At 37.0% G+C, this 20,286-nt stretch overlaps 1 protein-coding gene across 1 annotated transcript in view; it reads right to left on the minus strand.

Moving 5' to 3' along the window:
- epas1b (endothelial PAS domain protein 1b) overlaps window positions 1-20,286 on the minus strand; it is a 93,809-nt gene that overhangs the window by 45,985 nt on the left and 27,538 nt on the right. Inside the window, exon 2 of the mRNA XM_041789141.1 lies at window positions 6,558-6,748. Coding sequence (XP_041645075.1) covers window positions 6,558-6,748 — 191 coding nt within the window. The remainder of the gene's footprint in view (window positions 1-6,557; window positions 6,749-20,286) is intronic.

The following is a 20,286-nucleotide window of genomic DNA, read 5'->3' on the forward strand; positions in this document are numbered from 1 at the left end:
CACAGCAGCCTGGCACCTCCTCCTCATGCTGGTCACCAGCGAGGATGGCATCCCATTCTTCAACCAGTATATGTTGCAAGTCAGCCAGTGTGGTTGTGTTGGTCACTTTGGCATGTACAGCACACTCACGCTGATCCCATAAGTGTTCAGTGGGGTTAAGGTCAGGACTGCTGACTGGCCATTCCATCCTCTGTCCTCCAAGATGACAAGATGCTCCCCCCACAGAGCGAGCATCTTGTCATCTTGGAGGACAGAGTTCGGTCCTAGATTGTGGAGATATGGGATTGCCACTGGTTGCGGAATCTCATCTCGATATCTCTCTGCATTGAGATTGCCTCCAATGATGACAAGCCTAATTTTTCCAGTGAGGAAGATGCCACCCCACACCATCACACTGCCTTCACCAAAGATATCGGTGCAGCAATCTCCACAATGACCCTACGATCCGACTGCTAGAAGAATCTGGACTCATCACTAAAAATAACGTTCCTCCACATGCTCAGGTTCCAGGGAATGTGTTGCCAACACCAGCTCAGACAGACCTGATGATGAATGCCAGTGATGGAAGGCCTCCTGGCAGCCCTATGAGATTGGAGATTAGCTGCAAGCAGTCTGTTTTGGATTGTCAGGGCAGAAAGCTGTCAGCCATATCACCCGATAAACCTTGACTGCAAATCTGTAGAAGACACCCTATGGTTTCTAAATGCGGCCGAAACAGTCTTCTTGGGTCACCTATTCGCGGCCTGTTATATGGAACTTTGCCTTCAGTTTGGAGATGGTACAAGGGCTCTCTCCAAATAATGCTGCAACTTGGCTATCTCACAGGCCCTATCCAGATGAGTGAAAAGTGGTATGCTGATTCTTGGAGCAGACACAGTCTGACCACCGTAGCAGGACCTAAGGTCACAGGTGCTGACAATCAGGTGCCAAAATAACTTGTCTGAACTTAATTTTGTTTTTTCATTTTTGGCCCATTTTACCTTAAATTTAATACATTACACAGAACAACTGTGGCACTACATTGACTTTGTTTCCCATAGCGTGTCCTGTTTGAAGGGGTAATGCTCACTGAAATCTCTGGAGGCTAATGGCACTACTATCACCAAGAATCTCAAACAACCCAACTTTAAAAATACAGAAATATGCCTTTAACATAACAGAATCAATTTTGCCCCTAAAGTTCAAAATTTCTATAGCTGTTTACTTAGTGATGCTGCATGCATGATTAAACCAACTAAGTCACAAAACATAAAACATATTACGCTCTTAATATTCAACACAAATTTTGCATTTAATTTCTTGTTTTCTATTCTGTAGTCATGTTAACTAAAAAAAGTTTTTCTTTTAACTTCCGACCAGGCACTTTCTTCCTTATGAATTCAGCTTGAAGTCCTCTTAAAAGAAGTCCACAAATGCCTTAGAGGCAGAGTAGACAGTAAGGAGAGGAACCCGGTACATCCCACTGGCAGACGAGATGTTGAGGACAGCTCCCTTCTTCTAGCACTTTGAGATTTCTTGAAATGAAAAGTGCGTTATAAATAAAATGTATTATTATCATTATTATGCTTTCAGTTTCTTTGCAAACATATCCTCCAGTATCTCTGTGGAAGCTAATTAAAGTAACGTCGTTGGTATAGCAATTTATATAGATAAATAATATACAATCAAGTGATCAAGACTATCTGGCGCTCTTGGATGAAGTAGTATATCCATCTGCGTGGATATCATCACATACGCACCCAAAGACTACATTTTTATATCTCATCACATGGCAAATACAGCTAAGTGACTAGGACATGGTGTCTGAACATTTGTTCTGATGATCAAACATGTCATCACAAGCACAGATGTTACTACCAGTTAGAATTTGCATGCCATCTAGAGGGTGCTGTGTAATAAATCTCCCATTTTTCCTTTCTACATGTTTTACGATCCAGGTTATGTAAAAAAGAAAAAAAATCTTTTATGTTTCTTTTAATCTGTATATCACTGTTCTTCTTCTGGTCCCAAGGGAGCTCCCATTATATAACCGAGTTGTAGTGCAGTTCGAATATGTGCTTTCTGGTGCATATGCTCTCTATTTGTGTGTCTAGAAGAGTGTTATGTTTGTGTGTGTGTGTAGGCCAGCATGTTTGGCGCCAAGGCAGTCGGGTGTTATGGCTAGTGCGGGTGATGCCAGCAGCAGCTGAACGATGGGCAGAGCTTGTCGCTTCCTCTCTAATCTGTGCTTCCATCACAGAGCAATCAGACGGATTTGATAAGGTTCGATCTGCTGCATCACACGGATCTCCCTATCCTCTCCTCACCCACTGCTTTCCTACCCTCATTACCTCCACGCCTCCTCCACCTCTTGCTCTCTCAGTCTCTGCCTCATTCAGCCTTATTCTGCATTCCTGCTCAACTCTTCCTCTCCTTGGTAGATTTCTTCTCGTCATCAAATTTTCTCCCTCTTCTTCTGTCCCACTGAACCATTTTTCCCTGAGGTAACTTTTCCTGTATCTGCGAGAGAATTTTGTCCTTTTTCATAATAAATTGAATAGAGGAGGGACCCAATATTGATATGACAATGTATCTTTGACTTTACTGTATGATATAGTTATTCAATCATTCAATCAATCACTTAAAAAAGCACGGCCCTTTGAATACATTTTCCATTACTTTGCCACTTCATTCACTCCTCAAAGTGGCTCTTTGGTATGGATAAGGGTATAATGAACAAAATTAATTGCCAAAGAAGAAAAAAATCAGGATGAAAGAAGAAAAGGAAGTTGATGTAAAAATGTCCAACAGAGGTAAATCAGAACTGAAAAGATTGGGCTCCAGGTGAAACTAACATGAAATTGCTCAGAGGTTTTACCTTGTTAGGGGAATTTTACATTATTTAATCAGAAATAATAAATAAATAAACAAATAATTGCAGGATTATACCGTTTTTACTGCATAACATAATATATATAGATCTTAATCTAGGCACATTACAGAGCAGTGACACAGTTCCCAGAAAGCTTTGAAACTTTTTTTTCTGTTCCTAATGAGACTCAAACAAAGTTTTGTTGAATTTTATTATGTAACTGTGGCATTTGAGGTTGGAAGTTAGATATCTAAAAATCTTAAAACGTGAAACTGAAACTGTCGACAAAACAAGATATTAAAACGTTGAATTTTTGAGATCGTAATGTTGAAAATCAAACCATTGTTTTCAGTCTGGTTTCTTGTATTTGTATTTGTATTTCTAGTCAAAATTTAATTTCAAGTTCATTTCTTATAAATATCCAATTTTTTAAACTCTGAAATTCTGAGTTTAATTTCTTGTAAATAAACAAATTTATAATCTGAAAATGTTGTTTGTTTGTTTTTTTCAAAAATGTTGACTTTTTTACACAAAAACTTAAAGATTCTCTTCATTTTGTCATTCTTTAGGTTTGGCCTTATGAATCAAAGCATGGAGCAACACATAGAACCCAAGAATCAACTTTTAGTAGACAAGTAAAGTGTGAGTGCAAATGGCCCATCTACAGAGGCTATGATCCTCCAAGCAGACAGTCCAGGTTCAGGGATTTGGCTCCTTTTCTGTATCATTCCCCACACTTTTTCTCATTTCCTTTCAGTTCAATTCAACAAGCTTTACAGGCATGGAAAACATCAGTTTGCATTGCCAAAGCAGTTTACAAATTTATAATAGAGTGCTGTCAAGTGATTAAGAAAAATCATCTAATAAATTAAAGCTTTGTGGGTAATCATTTTTATTGACATTATGAGCAGGACTGTACTACCGATAGATTTACTGTATAATCCTGTTTATAATTGGTTATATATTTAAATTTAGGTGTTATGGCTATTCCTGCAGTATGTCTCTGCATGTCTTTTTCTGTGCACTCTGGAGAAGCACTCAATGACACACAGGCAGGAGAGATAGAGACTTTAGGTTAATAATCAGTCCTGGATGGTCCGTATCTTTCAGATGTATACAATAATATTTATCAAGAGACCAAGAGATAAATGGCTCAGTGCAATTCGTTTGTTTAAACAAAATTAGCATATTTTGTTTATGTGATTAATTAATCAAAATTAATGTGTTTTTTTTTTACAGCACTTCTATATTATAATAATAACAGAAAAAGCACTGCAATTAGTATATGAATACAAATTTTGGATCTATTTAAAATCAAGGAGTAAAAATGTAGAAATTCTATTAGAATTTTCTATTCTTTTGGGTTAGGGGTTTTTAGGCTCTCCTTCTGTCTCTTTGATTTCTTAATCTATCCACTGTCCTATCAAAATAAAGGCTGATATTACACTGAAGTACCCTTTACTTTAAATGGCCAAAAATTTTAAAATGCAAAACTAAAAATTTGTTGTTTTCATTTGAGATGTTTTTTTTTTCAGGAAAGCAGAGACAAAGACATAGTATTTAATTAGAATTATTCAGCTTTTTTAGTTTACAGCATCAACAGTTTACTACCAGCTAAACATCAGAGTCAGAAATAGCTCTATTGGCCAAGTCTTCTTACAAAAAGCAGGGAATTGGACTTTCTCTCAACGTACAGGAGTGTAACATTAATTATAAAAATACACAAAAAACATACAAATTTATATTTACAAATGTGAAAGCTCTAAAAAGACATTTGAAGTAACACACAAGTCTGTGTGTAATAATGGTACAGTAGCAAGGAGTGCAAGGGTGCTGAATGAGGAAAATAAGACAGATTACATTTAAACAGTGCAAAGGTGCAGATGAAGTGAGCTGCCACTCTTCGTTGATTTTTCATGAAGTATTTTAATTTGAACTAATTACATTTTTAATGTATTATCTTTTCAGCTATTTCAGAGAGAATGAATTAGCAGTAAAGTGCCCGATTTTTCAGCAAGCAGCATTTACTGCTCAATTTCTACAGGAGTTTGACTCTTACATTTTACAAGTTCATGTGTTTTGCACTTTAATTCTGGTGCTTGCTGCACCTCTAAAAGGTTACAGTTTGAAGACATTTTTTAGTTTTGAAACCATGAAGAGAGTTAGCTTCATGCAACATTAACAGCATTTTACTAAGACAGTGAGTCACAGTCTGCTTGGCAGTTTTATTAAAAGTTTAACATGTGATATAAGACTGAGGACTTTTTCATTTTTACTAATATGCAAATCAATGAAGGTCATTACATATAATTCATTACTCTCCTGAGTGTGTCACAAAATGTATTTGGAGACAGTTTTATCCAATTATTTATCCTTTATTTCAGCAAGGAGAACCAACTAAAACAGAGGAGCCCTGCAGCTGTACAATTAGACAGAACAATCCAAAATGTATAACTTAGTTTAATTTTCTCAGATATGCTCATTAACACATGCATCCTTGCAAAAGTATGTCATGGTTGATATATCAAATCTTAAGACAGTAACAATCACTGAACTTTAGACATAAGCTCTTTAAAAACATACCAGAGAGGGAATCATGACTTCATATCATGATTGATAAATCATATGAGATCAGTGGCACTAACAGGCCTCTGGTGAATCCAATCCCTTTCTTGTATTTTTTTATATAGATATTGTAATATTAGCTAAACATAAGGTTTTATGAAGTCAGAAAACATGATAATCATAATCAATGATAGTGAAAATGAGTTTTTTCACTCCTAAACTTTTATCATGTCTTATTTTAACTGTCAAACTCTTTCAGCTAACCCTCCTGTTTAAGTGTTGCTTTAAAATCAAGCAGTTTAATAAAGCGCAGTGACTTATTAGTTTCTGAATGATTACACAGAAATAGGAAGAAGCTGTCACCTTTGTTTAAATAAGAGATGAATGTTTGCGTTACTACTTCCCCGGCAAACAATGCAAACGATTTACAAAGATTCAGCAAGAAGGCTATCAGCAGTTATATAAGGAGAGAATAACAGGAGGATTAAACAAGTGGTGAAAAGATTTACTGATAAGGTTCAGCTCCTAAATTAATCAAAATGCTTTCCTGCTTGGCCAACAGCTTGTCATTACAATGGCCTGTTGAACAACCAATTACTCGTTATTCACAGGAATAACAGATAATTATCAGCTCAGGACTCATGACAGAAACATAAAGTATGGATGATATTATACACCAACAAATAAGGATTTCATCAACATCGTAGTTAGAGGATAGGAGTTATAAAGGGATGCATAGAGCTGAAGAGTATTAAGGATTATAAGACTGAATACTGAAGGTTTTATTGATGACAAAACCATTTTTTTCTGTATGGGATTGCTGTTTTGTAACTCTGTTTAGAAACATCACTTTTGTTTGTTTCCAGGCCTTGTCGGCCACCGTGACGCTGCTAAAGTTGTTTAATTTTCTCTGATCTCACAATGAGACACTGACGCAGTGAAGGAATGTCAGAACAATAGGTCTGCCTCTTTGTCGAGCTTCCGTGGATTCTAAATTTAAACAAGACAGGCGGAAGAAAAAGAAGAAAGGTCTGACAAATACCTTCCTACCTTATCATAAAGTTAGTCACACACGGCAATACCAAAATACAAATCTAGAACCTGTGTATCTCTCTTGGAGGCTAATTGCGTGTGTGCATACCTGTGGCAAGAAGCTTGCGCGTGCGTAGGTAGCTGATAGCCAGCCTCATGATGGAGGCTTTGTCCAGGTGAGCGCTGACACTGTGGGGTAAAGGCAACTGGTGAGCAAGGTCGTAGAAAACCTCCGTCTCTTTGCTGCGCCGGCAGCGAGCCGCATCTCGAGACTTCTCCTTTCGCCGCTCTGAGCTGCTCCTGCAGACACACACAGATGAGACAGTTTAAGACTTTTTGTGTAGCTTAGGTAATTATTAAAGTTTGAGATTTTTCAGAAATCTATTTGGCTGGGAGATAGTGCGTTATTTCCTCCTATTAATTTACGGCTTCAGTATTAACTCCTGTATGAGAACACTCACTGTTTAAGTCCTCTAATTCTGATCAGCATGCAACAAAGAAAACCTAATACCACAAATTACAGCACAATATGACAAGACACAAATGTGAAAGTCCACATTTTATAGTTAGTTTTACCACAGTTCACTCAGAAGGTAAAAGACAAAAGTCTTTTCAGAACAAATAAAGGAAAGTGTGTTCCTAAAAGGACTAATCAAGCATACAGGGTTACTTCAGGCAGGCAACAGAGTCAAGTGCTGCCATCACTGAGATCAGCTGATGGCCAGCTGATTCACTCTAAGCATGCTATTGGCTAACCGCTCTCATGCTGCCGTATTTAGACTGCTCTTGCCCACTCTCTGCCACTCTCTCTGCAAGCTGCTCTTGCAACCCTCCTCCACCCCAGCTCCTCCTTTATCCTGCTTCTGACTTAATCAGTGTAATACTGTTGTCACTGATGGTTGCTTTGCTCTGGGTGTTTTAACTGCTTTTCTCCCTGCCTTATGCTTTCCTTACAGGAAGAGCTTAGAGTGTATAATGTTTTCCACGTAGGATTGTGGAAGGATAGGGGGATCCCAGAACAGCCACACCGTCAAACATAATTAACAGCAAAAAATGGTAATTAATAACTGATGATAAAAAATATCTAGAGCCGTAAATCATGTGTGTTTCTTGACAAAGTGGTCCTAGCTGAATTAACAAAATTGACACACTTGAACAAGACATTTGACCAGTTTAAGGCCCATGTATCTGGAAAAAACATGTGAGAAAATCTTCTGAAAATGGAAACGAACCTGTGGTGCATTGTGGATAAATAAATTTCACCCTATCACTCAGCGGCAGCAAATTAAAAGAAAAACTTGCTTTTTATTGATACCATAGTCATCCCACACATAGATGCTGCATGCTTTCATTTGCTCACAGCGCAGACCTGCACTGGAAGGAGTTTAGCACAACCAGGACTCGTCTAAGATCTGGTTACCTGGCCAAACTGACCTTAGAGTTTGCAAAAAAACCTCCATGTGAAAAAGTAGTTAACAAGTTAATGTGTTTTGCACTGAGGAGAGACTTCATCCAGCCCCTCTGACATAAGCCCAGATTGATGGGTGCAGTGATGGTTGTCTTTCTGGAACTTTGTTCCATCTCCACACAGGATCTCTGGAGCTCAGTCAGAGTGACCATCAGGGTCTTGGTCACCTCTCTTACTAAGGACCTTCTCCCCTGATTGCTCAGTTTGGCTGTCTCTGAGTTCTGCAGGCAGTTCCTTTGACCTCATGGTTTGGTTTTTGCTCTGAAATTCATTGTCAGGTGTGAGGCTTTCTAAAGAGAGATGTATGCCTTTCCAAATCATGCCAAATCAATTTCATTTACCACAAACATTGCTGCAACAATACAAAGAAATGAGAGGAACCTGAGCTGAATTTCAAGTGTTTTTGCAAAGGGTCTGAAGACTTATGTCAATGCGATGTTTCTTTATTTTATTTTTAATAAAATTGCAGGGAGTCCTCTTTTATATTGATAACTCATTTCCACTCAATCACTTTTTGTTTCTTCCCCTGGAAGAGTTTTAGCTGAAATTCTTGCCATCTGGACCAAAAGAGTGTTTAATGAATGTTTCTGATGAAAAAAAAAAAAAATTCAGAGTGATGTGGAGTCAGCAGGATGTTTTTTGTGTATTTTGAAGACAACGTTTATTCATTAACAGTATGGAAATCAAAGATGTTTAATTTTGTTCACAACGGTCACTGAAAAGATTCAAAAATTAAAGTTTACATGTGTAGCTTTAACTTCTGGTATTATTACAGTTGAGAGAGAGAGAGCACATCTTCATATGCAGAACAGCAATCTGTTTCCTGTTAGAGAAAAATAATTTCTCATACTAACAGTAAAGGTGTCATAAAAATAAAAGGTGATGTTTATTATTTCCAAAGGTAGTTTTTTTTTAAGACACCATGCACAACAAGGCTACACATTTATCAGCAGAAATACAGCCTTAAGTGTAATTCTGTTTAACTTTATATGACCATACCACAACTATTTTATTGCTTTGGAAATCCCTTTCCCCGGTTTCCTTCTGCTGTAATGCCTTTTTCTCATCTGGAAGTAAATTCTTATTTATAAAATAAGAAAAACCAGATGACTCTGAGATGATATGTTCACTTCTATGTGACTGTTTGTCTATTTGCTCTTTTTTGCTTTAGACAGAGTGATGCTTTCATTTGACTTAATTTAGACTTATTTGGAAAAGACAATATGAATCTAAAAGAGGTCTTTAAGTGGACAGCAGCCCATAGAGGCACAGCCAAGTGTTTTATTTCATTTCCTTGTGATTATTCAGCTGTTGAAGACCGATTGTGAATGAAAGAGAAAGAAGCATTTATTTCAATGATAAAACAGCAAACCCAAACGTAAAACAAACAAACTGACGACAAACCTCTGTAATATTCTCTTTCAATGAAAGCCAACAAGCTTCTCAAATTTTAAATATCTTGTTTAAAAAAAAATATTAGGACATCAAGCATGGGGTTTGTCAGCTCCAGTATTCTGTCTCATTCTGATTTCAATGATATAAAAGGATAATCAACTCTTGATACAATTTCACTATGGCCCTGGATTCTCCATGCATTTTTATCCTGATATTGTAAGATATTTTAAATATTACAAATAAATAACACTGACCTTGGTTCTTTAAAAAAAATAATTTTTCTATTCAATTGGCACCAGGCCAAAACCTCCTATCTCCAAAATCCCCACCAGACCCTGTACTTTTCAAATAATTTAACACTGAATGGTCATAGTCAGCATCTTTGTTAAAACCCACTGACAGATGTGAAGGATGACCGATAGCACTGATTAATGTTGAAATGTTGAAATAACTGCATCCACAGGTGAAAAACATTTACATGCACATCTTTAGCAGAAGCAACCTAGCGTGTGTTATTCAAATATTAGCTACGCTTATGTTAGAGGAAAACCTGGAATATGGTTTACACCCACTAAAATAAAACTAATATCAGCACTAAGTCTTTTTCCGACATTTCCACTGTTGCCACATTTTATTTCCAAGGACCTCAGGCGTAACAGAGAGGCCATTTGTCTGTCATCCCCACATAAAAAGAGGGAAGTTTTAACAGAGCGGCAGTTAGCTCTGAGCGTCACTGCAGGTCTCATAAAAATTTCAAGAGTCCCACAGCGAGGATTAAAGATGTTGTGTTTTAACACGAGCTGAGCATGAAATCAGATTATGGTTAAAGACATCTGCCTGAACAAAGAGCTTTTTAGCGTCTGATCTGTCTGCAGGCTCTGTGACCATGATAACTTCAAAAACCACAACAGATGAGGTGAGGCTCTGCTGAACTCTGGATGCCCTCCAACCTATGTGGTGACTCCATGAGGGAATCAAAAAAACTACATGCCATCCAGAACAAGACATGCAAGACTGCTGACTGACACAAAAACCCCAGAAATAAAACAATATGGAAACAAAACAATAAAAACACTATGAGAACATGGAAAACAGATCTTATCTGCAAAATATAGAAACATACAGTCAAACCTGATGATGAACCTCTGTGTTTAACAGTATGACCCAAATGCACAAAACATCTTTAACATCAACACAAATGAAAGACTAAATACTGAGCAGCATGTTTGAAAGAAAAGGGACCAAATCTGAGCTTAAACTGTGTTTGGTTTCGATTAGAGCTGCTCTTAGGGAGCCAATTTCAAAATTGATAAAAAACACATTTAAATTCAGACAAAATATAGCCCAATTTATTCAACATAGATAATACAGAAAGGGTTTCTGCAGATAAACAATCAGTATGTCTGTATGCAGTTAGAAAGTATTAAATTATTTTGTCAGATCGACTGAACTGAACTTCTTAAATGCATGCAAATGTGAATCATACTAAAACATGTCTAAAATGCTGATTCTCGCTTTAATTTTTATAAGTGTATCTCAATAAATTAGAATATCATGGAAAAAGTGGAGCTTGTATATTAAATAAGTCATTACACACAGAGTGAAAAAGTCAGTCTTCATTTCTTTTCATTTTGATAGTTAGCTATGGCTTACAGCTAATAAAAACCCAAAGCTTAGTATTTCAATAATTTAGAATATTACATAAAAATGATTTTAATACAGAAATGTTAGCCTTCTGAAAAGAAAGTTCATTTATATGCACTTAGTACTTGGTTGTGGCTCTTAATGCAGGAATTACTGCATCAATGTGGTGTCGTATGGAGGCGATCAGCCTGTGACACTGCTGAGGTGTTATGGAAGCCCAGGTTGCTTCCATAGCTCCCTTCAGCTTGTCTGTCTTTGTCGGTCTGGTATCACTGATCTTCCTCTTGAGAATACCACACAAATTCTCTAAGGGGTTTGGGTCCAGAGAGTTGGCTAGCAATCAAGCAAAGGAACATCATGGCCATTTAACCAGCTTTTGGAACTTTTGGCAGCTTGGGCGGGAGGTGAGTCCTGTTTGAAAATGAAACTAGCATCTCCATAAAGCTTGTCAGCACATGGAAGTATGAAGTGCTCTAAAATTGGCCAAGTTGACTGTGGACTTCAGAAAACACAATGGACCAACACCAGCAGACGACATGGCAGCCCAAATCATCACTGACTGTGAATCTTCACACTGGACTTAAAGCCTTATTCTGTGCCTCTCTGATTGTCCTTCAGATTCTGAGACCTAAATGTATAATTTACTTTGAAAGAAATGTTTGGAGTTGTAAAGTTTGTCTAAGTTTTCAAAGTTCAATGTGCAACGAGTTAGCTGCTTGCTAGGCTGAACAGGAAGGCGCTAGTAGGGTCAGACATGCAGAGCATATGTAATGACCTCATTTAAATTGCCTAATCAAACTTTAACTGCAGCTTACATGACTTAATCTGCTTTAATCCATTACACTGGTTTACATCCTGGTAGTAGCACACAAAAACAGTCTGTCAAAAACCATCCACTACACACAACAGACATAACGTCTCATTCTTTGACCCAGCACAATGCTGTGCCCTAATACTGTGTAACTTTGTCTAGAAAACTGATATGTAAGTTAGGTCTTTCTGAATATGTTTTTTTATACATATAACAATGGGCTCAGGATTAAAAATGATAGGATAATAAGTGTCCTGTCATCAATGAGAGGGGATTTTACAAAACTGGGTCCTTTTGAGGAACCATTTCTACACTTCTTTAATGTATTTTCCATGATAAAAGCAATCAAAAATATAAATCTAATCCAATGCAGATAACTTGACTTAAATTCCCAGATTAGTATGCAGATTAAATGATCCAACTGCAGGAATCACTTCATAGTTTAAGGTTTTCTTTCTGTGATGATGAGACTTATCACAGCAAGAATCACCAAAATAAAAATAAAAAGCTGATATGTTCGCTCTTTTATCACCTTAAAACTGAATGATGGCATATTTCCTCAAAATACTGACATTAAACCTTCACAATATATCATGATGCTTAATTAAACAAAAAGGGCTGCATGCACTACTCAACTCCTAGTGTGCAATTCAATTAAACAAGGGTACTGTTTGGATCTACAAGACTTTCCAGAGGCCTGAGGGAGATCAGATTTACACACTTTACACACAAAGAAATAATCTACAGAACACAAATCTCCTTACTTTTTTAGTTTAGTAACAATGAGTATATCTTTAAATTACTATCATGTCTGTTAAGTGTTATATTTGGGAAAAGCATCAGGTAAAATTCAACACTGAATTATAAATCAAATCCAGTACTGTAGGATTAAACAGAAAATTATTTTCTCACATGGCAGTAATGCATCTTAAGTGTTAAATAGGGGATTAAAATAAGATGGTATCTACACAGTGCTGTACAGTACTAATTAGCACAGAGCAGTACAGTATATAGTGAGCTGCAGCTGGGATGTTTGATTCACTATTTTAAGAAGCCATCTTGTATGAGGTGTATTGGTATCATTTTAATCAACAAGGAAGTCTTCAACAAACTAAACTTTATGTACATGCACTGATAATGTTATGAAATACTGCAAGGAAAAAGTTGGAAACAACAATTATTTAAAGGTGTTCAGAAAACAAAGTTTTCCACATGCTCTAAAACATTAATCAGACTGTGAGTTGTCTAAATACAAAGGACACTTCCCTCTAACGTCCCCATTACTGTAAAATTAAGCACTTATCAACACTCTCCTTGCAGGATCTTTGAAACTCAACCAGCCTAGAAAGAAGGTTGCCTTTACTCCTCCATTACAACGGAGTCCTTGTAAAGCCCTGATAGAAATGCATTCTTACCCAAAAGATCTCTTACTGATTCATCTTTGGCACACTGTGGGAAAATGCTATACTTTGGGGGCCTGTGGACTCTGCATGAACATGTTTAAAACTTTCTAGAATCAAGATTCTTACTGCACAGCATATTTGAGAAGTTTCAACTTAAAGGGGTAAAGAACTACAAGAAATTATTTTGAAAGGAAGGTCAAACCATGCACCAAAAAAAAGAATGAAGCCCATCAACTTTTTCACTTTTTTCACAGGTGAAAAAATTGCAGATTCCACCTTTAAACAATCAAACATTAACATCACATACATGCAACAGGAGAGGCCGAGCACAGAAGCACCATTATCTTATCTCATCAAATGTTCACTCCAGCAGCGAGAGTCTCTGCTCTTTTCTCTGAAGCTCATTAACCCGACTGTCAACAACCCAAAACCTCATTATTACTGATGAGCTGCAGACACATGCACTGCTCCTCTACATCTACTGAAATGGCTAACCCCAGCTAGCTCCTAGATGTGTGTGATTGTTGGTGTGTCTGTGTGCAGTGGCACTCTTTGATAGTCTGGGACCATTGTTGCTGCAGGTCCCTGCAGACTATTTCAGGATATGAAACAATAAGAGTCAGAGCGCTTCATCGGGGCACCGAGCCGTCTGATGTGCTCACGCACACAGCTCGGGTCAGAGGGCAGGAAGTGCATTCACTCAAACACTTTTACTATGTGGAGTGTTAAAACATGCTGCACAAAAGCTGGGAATTTTCCATTAACTCTGAATCTTCTTTTCCCATTCATGTTTTTGACCTGGATTCTGTAATCTTCTTTCTTTATTGAACTAAAAATAAACAAATAAATGTGTAGAGCAACATCTGTTACTACCTTCCACAGTTAGGGGTGGAATAACTCGCTGCCCCGCTCCGTCTCCTTGCATTACTATGCTGATGAGGCACAACAACAGCATCAATATCCTGCCTTTAAATGACAGTATATAAGGGCAAGGGCTGCACAATTTTGGCCAGAATGTCAACACTGAGATCATGATTGTTATCTAGATTATTTATTAATTCTAAGGCCTTATTTGTGTTGTTTGAGGTTTACGTTAAAAAAACTAGCCACACTAGGCTGAGCTGGACTGGGTCAAAAATCTGACTTACCATTTTTGGTCCACATCTGCCCCCAATTATTAACCACACATAACCTAGCAGTGATCCACAATATCAAGTAAAAATGGATAAATGGAGTTCAGCATCCTCAAACAAGAATGTGTTTTTAATCAAATGGTAGCTAATATTCAGTGATGTAGCAGTGCCTGGAGAATAACTGCCCTGTATCATAAATAAAGACATTCAAGGTTATGCGTTTCAGCTGAACTATCCAACATCTACATGTTAGGGATAATGCAGTACAGCTGTTGTATACAGCAAAAACTGTAGTGCTGATATCAGAGTTAAACATTACAAAGTTTATTTTGACTGTAAAATAAACTGGAATGTAATTCCATTCTGAGTGAAATGTTTTATGAGGTGAGACACATGAGCGAAGTTATCCACTGAGTTAGAGATCCTGCCTGTGACTTAAGGTGTTCCTAAAGAGCATTTAGTGCGTATTCTTCATCACTTTGAATTGACATGCTATGAAGTTGACTCTCTGCTTTGTTCTTGCCAGAGGAGACCCACCTTGCCAAGGATTTTCAAGAGTTACAGCAGCTCTGTCATACTGTAAAATATTTGACTAATATTTGACATTTTAAAAGTGTAACTTTGACTCTTTTAAAGCGTTAAATATCAGAGAGGTGTGACTTTACCTGAACATCCTAGTTGGAGATCTGTTCTCTTGTTGTTCTTGCCAATAAGGAAATATAATATTTTGGTGTACAACTCCTCAATGGCTTCTCAGTACTCAGTACCTAAAGTAAACTTTCAATTAGATAGTTTTACTTACACTTGAGTAGATTTATAAACCAGTAATTCTACTTTTACTTACTTAAATTTTAACCAGAGTAACTGTACTTTTACTTAAGTACAACAGTCCTGTATCTTATCTATCTCTGAAAGCCACAAACTAAACCCAGTAATTTGCCGTGGCTAAATTGCCATCCTCAACACACACCGACAGCAGGTCATCAACAGTCAAACTCCCCACCAGCCACTGCTGGGCCTGGCGCTTGACACTTAAGATAAAACCCTGCTCAAGGATCGCCTCCCTGCCTCATTGGGTAATTGAAAAAAAAAAACTGAATTCCTGTTTCTCTGCTCTCAAACAGAGCTGCCACTATGGTGGTTGAGATGGACAAAACAGCTGTTCTCTTGGAGAAATACTCTGCCAGCCACAGCCGGTAGCGTCAGGAATAGAGCAGTGTCCAAAAGCCTTGGTAAGGTGCATCCACGGGCCTGCTGCTGGTGTGGATTTGTTCACAGAAAATAATGTGGGCGATCGTTTTGACAGACGTCAGGCGGCTCAGGTGTGTTTTGGCTTAAAAACCTATGTCTACCCTGAACTACACCTCTGCTATTATTCAAACTTTATATGGCAACTTTTGAAATTCATTTCTTAAATGTAAATAATTGCGAAAAGTCATTTTTCTATCATTGTGGGAAGGTCAAAGTTGCTTTTACAGTTAATATTCTGTAGTGAACCCCTAGTAAGCACCACTGAGATCTGCTGTTCGTGTAGTTCATCAGAGAATGAACAAACAACAAAAGAGAAGCAACTCCAGATCATTTTATATGAATACATGGATCTAAATCCAAGGATTTTGTAGTTTAATTATTTTGTCTACTAATAAATAGTAGCAAAAATAACATTGACAGCTCTCCAGAGCTTATGGTAATGAAATCAGCTGTATTCCTTTCATCCGATTAACTAAAAAAAAAAAAGAAAACTCAGTCTTTTAGTTTGATAATTTATGCTTTACAAAATACAGGACAAAGTAGTGGCAGATTCCTTTTCTCTTAAAGATATTTGACATGCTTAAGATTATAAATCTACTTAAATTAGCACAAATCTGTGACTTTAGCTAAGCTTAAACTTATAATGAACATCGACTTTATCAAACAATGTTAAATGATAAAGTTGAAGATTAACGACCAAATCAAAACTATTATTTTAATGGTTCCAGCCATTTATAATGCAAAAAGAGCTTTTCAAAGAAAATATGTACTGTTTAAATAATTATGTGTTAAATTAACAAGTTAATCAGATCAAGCAGAGGATCCTAAATCTTGGCTTGGGCTGAAGAAGTCTTGAGAGTTTTACTCTAATAATCTAATAATAATAATAACATCTAATGAATAATTATTATATTGACATATAAACTCCAGCCTCTATCACAGAGAGGCCATTGTTGTCTTTCAATAAGTGCTTGTTACTGGCATCAAAGTCAACGTTTAAACCCATTGTGTTATTTTAATCTATGAATCTCTCTCTTTTGATCCATGGGCACGTTCACAAACAGCTCACCACCTACACGACCTGTTTACCCCGCTCTTTGTTGAGTTTCCCCCTCACCTACAGTGCGTCTCTTTTTGGCATCTTATAGAAAGGTAAGGCTCCATAAATAAACTTCCATTCAGTGTTCACTTTTTTTTTCATGGTCACTCAGCACTGACACATATTTGAATAGACACCAGCACAGTGAGGCAGCAGAGGTTACTGAGTTCATTCACTCACACCGTGAGGAAAGTAGAGCAACAATCTGAGCTGCACCAAATACCGCTCCAGTGAGAAACACCACTCACTACACTCAAAAATACAATAAAAAGGGTTTATGAGGACTGAATTTATCTGATACAAATAAATGATCAGCTCATTCCTGTCTAATCTGAAACTTTTTCATGCTTGTTTAGAAAGTCAGACAACAGGAAACCATTTTTATATTTACTGCAGCACGGAAATAATCACATTAACAGTGTTTATTGTAAGCCTGTAAAGTTTATTTATCAAGGGCAGCCTCTTCATCTCACTCCCATATAACACTTCCTCATGCAAGATGTTCAGAAGATGTTAGACATGCAAAAGAAAGAAAGAAAATGACAGCTCAGTGCAAGAATATCAGTATTTGTAGGAGAGTTTTGCTTCAATGAGAAAATAGTGTTCTACCATATTTATAGGATTTAAGGAAAACTCTTTAGTACAGAGACTGTTGTATTTTTAAGAACAGAGTGCGAAGGTTTGCAAAAAATCATCACAACACATACTAAGAGTCAAGTAAGAGGTGAGAAAAATAATTTAACAACTTAAAGGAAAGATCAAAAGTTATAAGCAAATGTTCCTGATTGTAAGTACAATCATGAAATTCCCGAGCTAAGAGTCTTTGTTTGACTGGGAAAACACTTGAGAACAACATTTGAGAACTGAAAAAGTTCGACAACCTGCCAAAACCCTTTTACAACAATCACATGAGACAACTGGCTTTATGACATTATTGTTACTCAGAGTGTTTCTGAGGTCACAAAGTAAAATTAATGAGCCAATGGCATTTATTTGATTAAGCATCTGCAAAGTAACCTAAAATTTCTTTGTAATATTCATTTATATAAATGTACCCTGTGGCCCATGAAACTCTAACAGTAGCATTAAAGTCTCTGAAGACACTGATGAATTATTAAAATTGCCAAGTGAGCGTCTTAGTCACCCACTCCATGCACCAGACAAAATAAATAATAAAAGGTGACATCAGTTAAACCTCTGGCTAAGTTTTGTTACTTCTGAGAATTCTTTTTACAACATTAAGTATTTTATAATCATTTAAAAGACTATTTAATGTGTTTTACAGTTTATAGACACTTTATGAATCACTTAAGGGGAAATTTTAACATGCAACACATACAAAGGATGAAATGCATGCTCATGCTCAAACAGGATCCTACAGATATGTACAGGTGAAGAGATAGAGAGCTGCTGTCCATAAAGGAGCACTGCCTGAGTGGTAAGTGGTTCAATGTCTTGCTCAGGGGCCCCTTAGCGGCACTCAGGAAATTAACTGGTACTGGTCCAGCTATACCAGACAAATTTCAATACTTGGTCCAACCATGGTATAAATCAACATTGCTCCGATTCCCAGCCCAAGACCTTGCAGATCATGCTGCTGCTGCCATAAAACCATGTTAAGATATACTATATGAGTACTAGCATGATTAGGTGGTGCTAAAATACTAAAATCAACACCAATTGTATAAGAAATAACAGAAATGGTGTCACAGGTTTTTGTATCTACAGTATAATTAAAAGAAAAGGGCCTCTATAGATTTACCAGTCTGACCTCAAATCCACCAAAAGAAAATCCACCAGAAACACCTCATACTTAACTTCAATACCAGCTAGTGCAAATATTAAGGAGTTATAGTTTTATTTAAGTCTGACTTTAAAACTGACAGGACTGATATATCCACCAATATGATGTCATCACTCATGTAGATGTAAGCTTGTACTGTATGATATTTCAGATGCTGCATTTCTAAATACTGAGAAGACTGGCATGTGGAAATTTCCTTTTAACTTTCTTTTAAAAGAACAAATTTAAAGCTCCTGTGAGGGTTTTTTTTTTTTGTTATTGATGTTAAAACCATCAGTGTCGACTATTGTTGACTGTTGTTATGTACACACTTTTAATGCCTCAAATAGCTGCAGGAACGTGTCAGATGCAGTGATTAACAGCACACTTAAAACCGTTTTTCACTGCAGAGATTTTTCAGGAGTAATATCTTAGGCTGTTAAAATACAACAGGATCAGAAACACCACACAGACCGTAACATAGAGCATTGAATTAACAGCTATGAGTAAGATTAATTGTTTCTGAAGTTAAGAAATGCCAGGATTATAAAAACTGTCTGAAAAACCAGGTGGAGCATAAAGAATGAAAAATAAAGTATGCTAAGATAGGAAAAATGTCTGGTAAGTCTGGTAAATATCATGCATTCCTTCTTAATTCTGAATTTTATCTTATGTTTTGACTTCTAAATTTGACTTTTAATACCATATTTTTACCTTTAAGACTCACAATTTGAAAATTTAAACTATATTTTGACCTTATTTTCCCCCTGGTGAAAATATGGTAGATATTTTAAGTCAATTATTGACCCTGTTAGGCTCTCAGGTTAGACCTAAATTCAGAATCCAGCCCCTGCTGTGACTGAGTTTGACTTCTCTGCTTTAATCAATAATTGAAGATGATTAAGAGGGATTTTCTGTGCATGCTTTGCACTGAAGAAAGTCTAAAATGGACTGAAATGTGTACTTGAATATTTTTTGTCTCTTCAGCCAGATAATTCAACAAGAATATTTATCATTCATTGTTGAATTTCTCCTCTGCCTGAGAAACTCCTACTCCAAAGTCCTCCTCACTACTACAAATAACTGTTCACTTTAGGAGCTGTCTTCAGGGTTTAGATGCTAGTTAAGTAATGTTTATCTCTGCAAAGATCCTATCTTAAATTTGAGAGGAAGTTTTTAGACAATCTCATGATTCTCAGAATCTTTTTAGAATTTTTCCACAAGGATAAACTCTTTGTGAATCTGCCCTCTGGTCTTTATGGAAAGTGTGCTGATGTAACTTGTTACTGTGAAAATAAAAACTCTGATAGCTGACAGATTTAACTGTCAATGATTTGTTTGTTTTGTTATTGTGCATGTTTTTCATGCTTTATTGATCGACTGTCAGCTACTGTAGTTAATACAAGAACCCATAAATAGAGCAGCTCACATAAACACACACACATGCTTTGGGATGTAAAATTTCAGCTGCTGCCAATTCGAGATGTTTGACCGGCACGCTGCCCTGTCACAACAGTGTCTTGTGATGATTAAAAAGGTCTCACTAAATGTCACACACTCACTCATGATTGAAACCCTGCTGTTTAGCTGCCAAATAAAAAACCCATGACAAGGACCAAACAAGGCAGTAGTTCAAGCACTTTCACCCTGATGTCATAAACCGACCACACTAACACAACCGTCATGTTCACCTGTGGAGATGCTTCACCCGCCAAAATAAAATAAACACAGCCGTCAACCTTTGTCTGAATGCTGGCAGAATTTATAAACCATTATTGACCTGCAGCCGACTGACACCCCTGTGAAAAGCTCAAATGAATCACAGATAAATGACGCCATCACCTCGTTCAC

Source organism: Cheilinus undulatus, linkage group 6, assembly GCF_018320785.1.
Source record: "Cheilinus undulatus linkage group 6, ASM1832078v1, whole genome shotgun sequence".
In the NCBI taxonomy this organism is placed as follows: domain Eukaryota; kingdom Metazoa; phylum Chordata; class Actinopteri; order Labriformes; family Labridae; genus Cheilinus; species Cheilinus undulatus.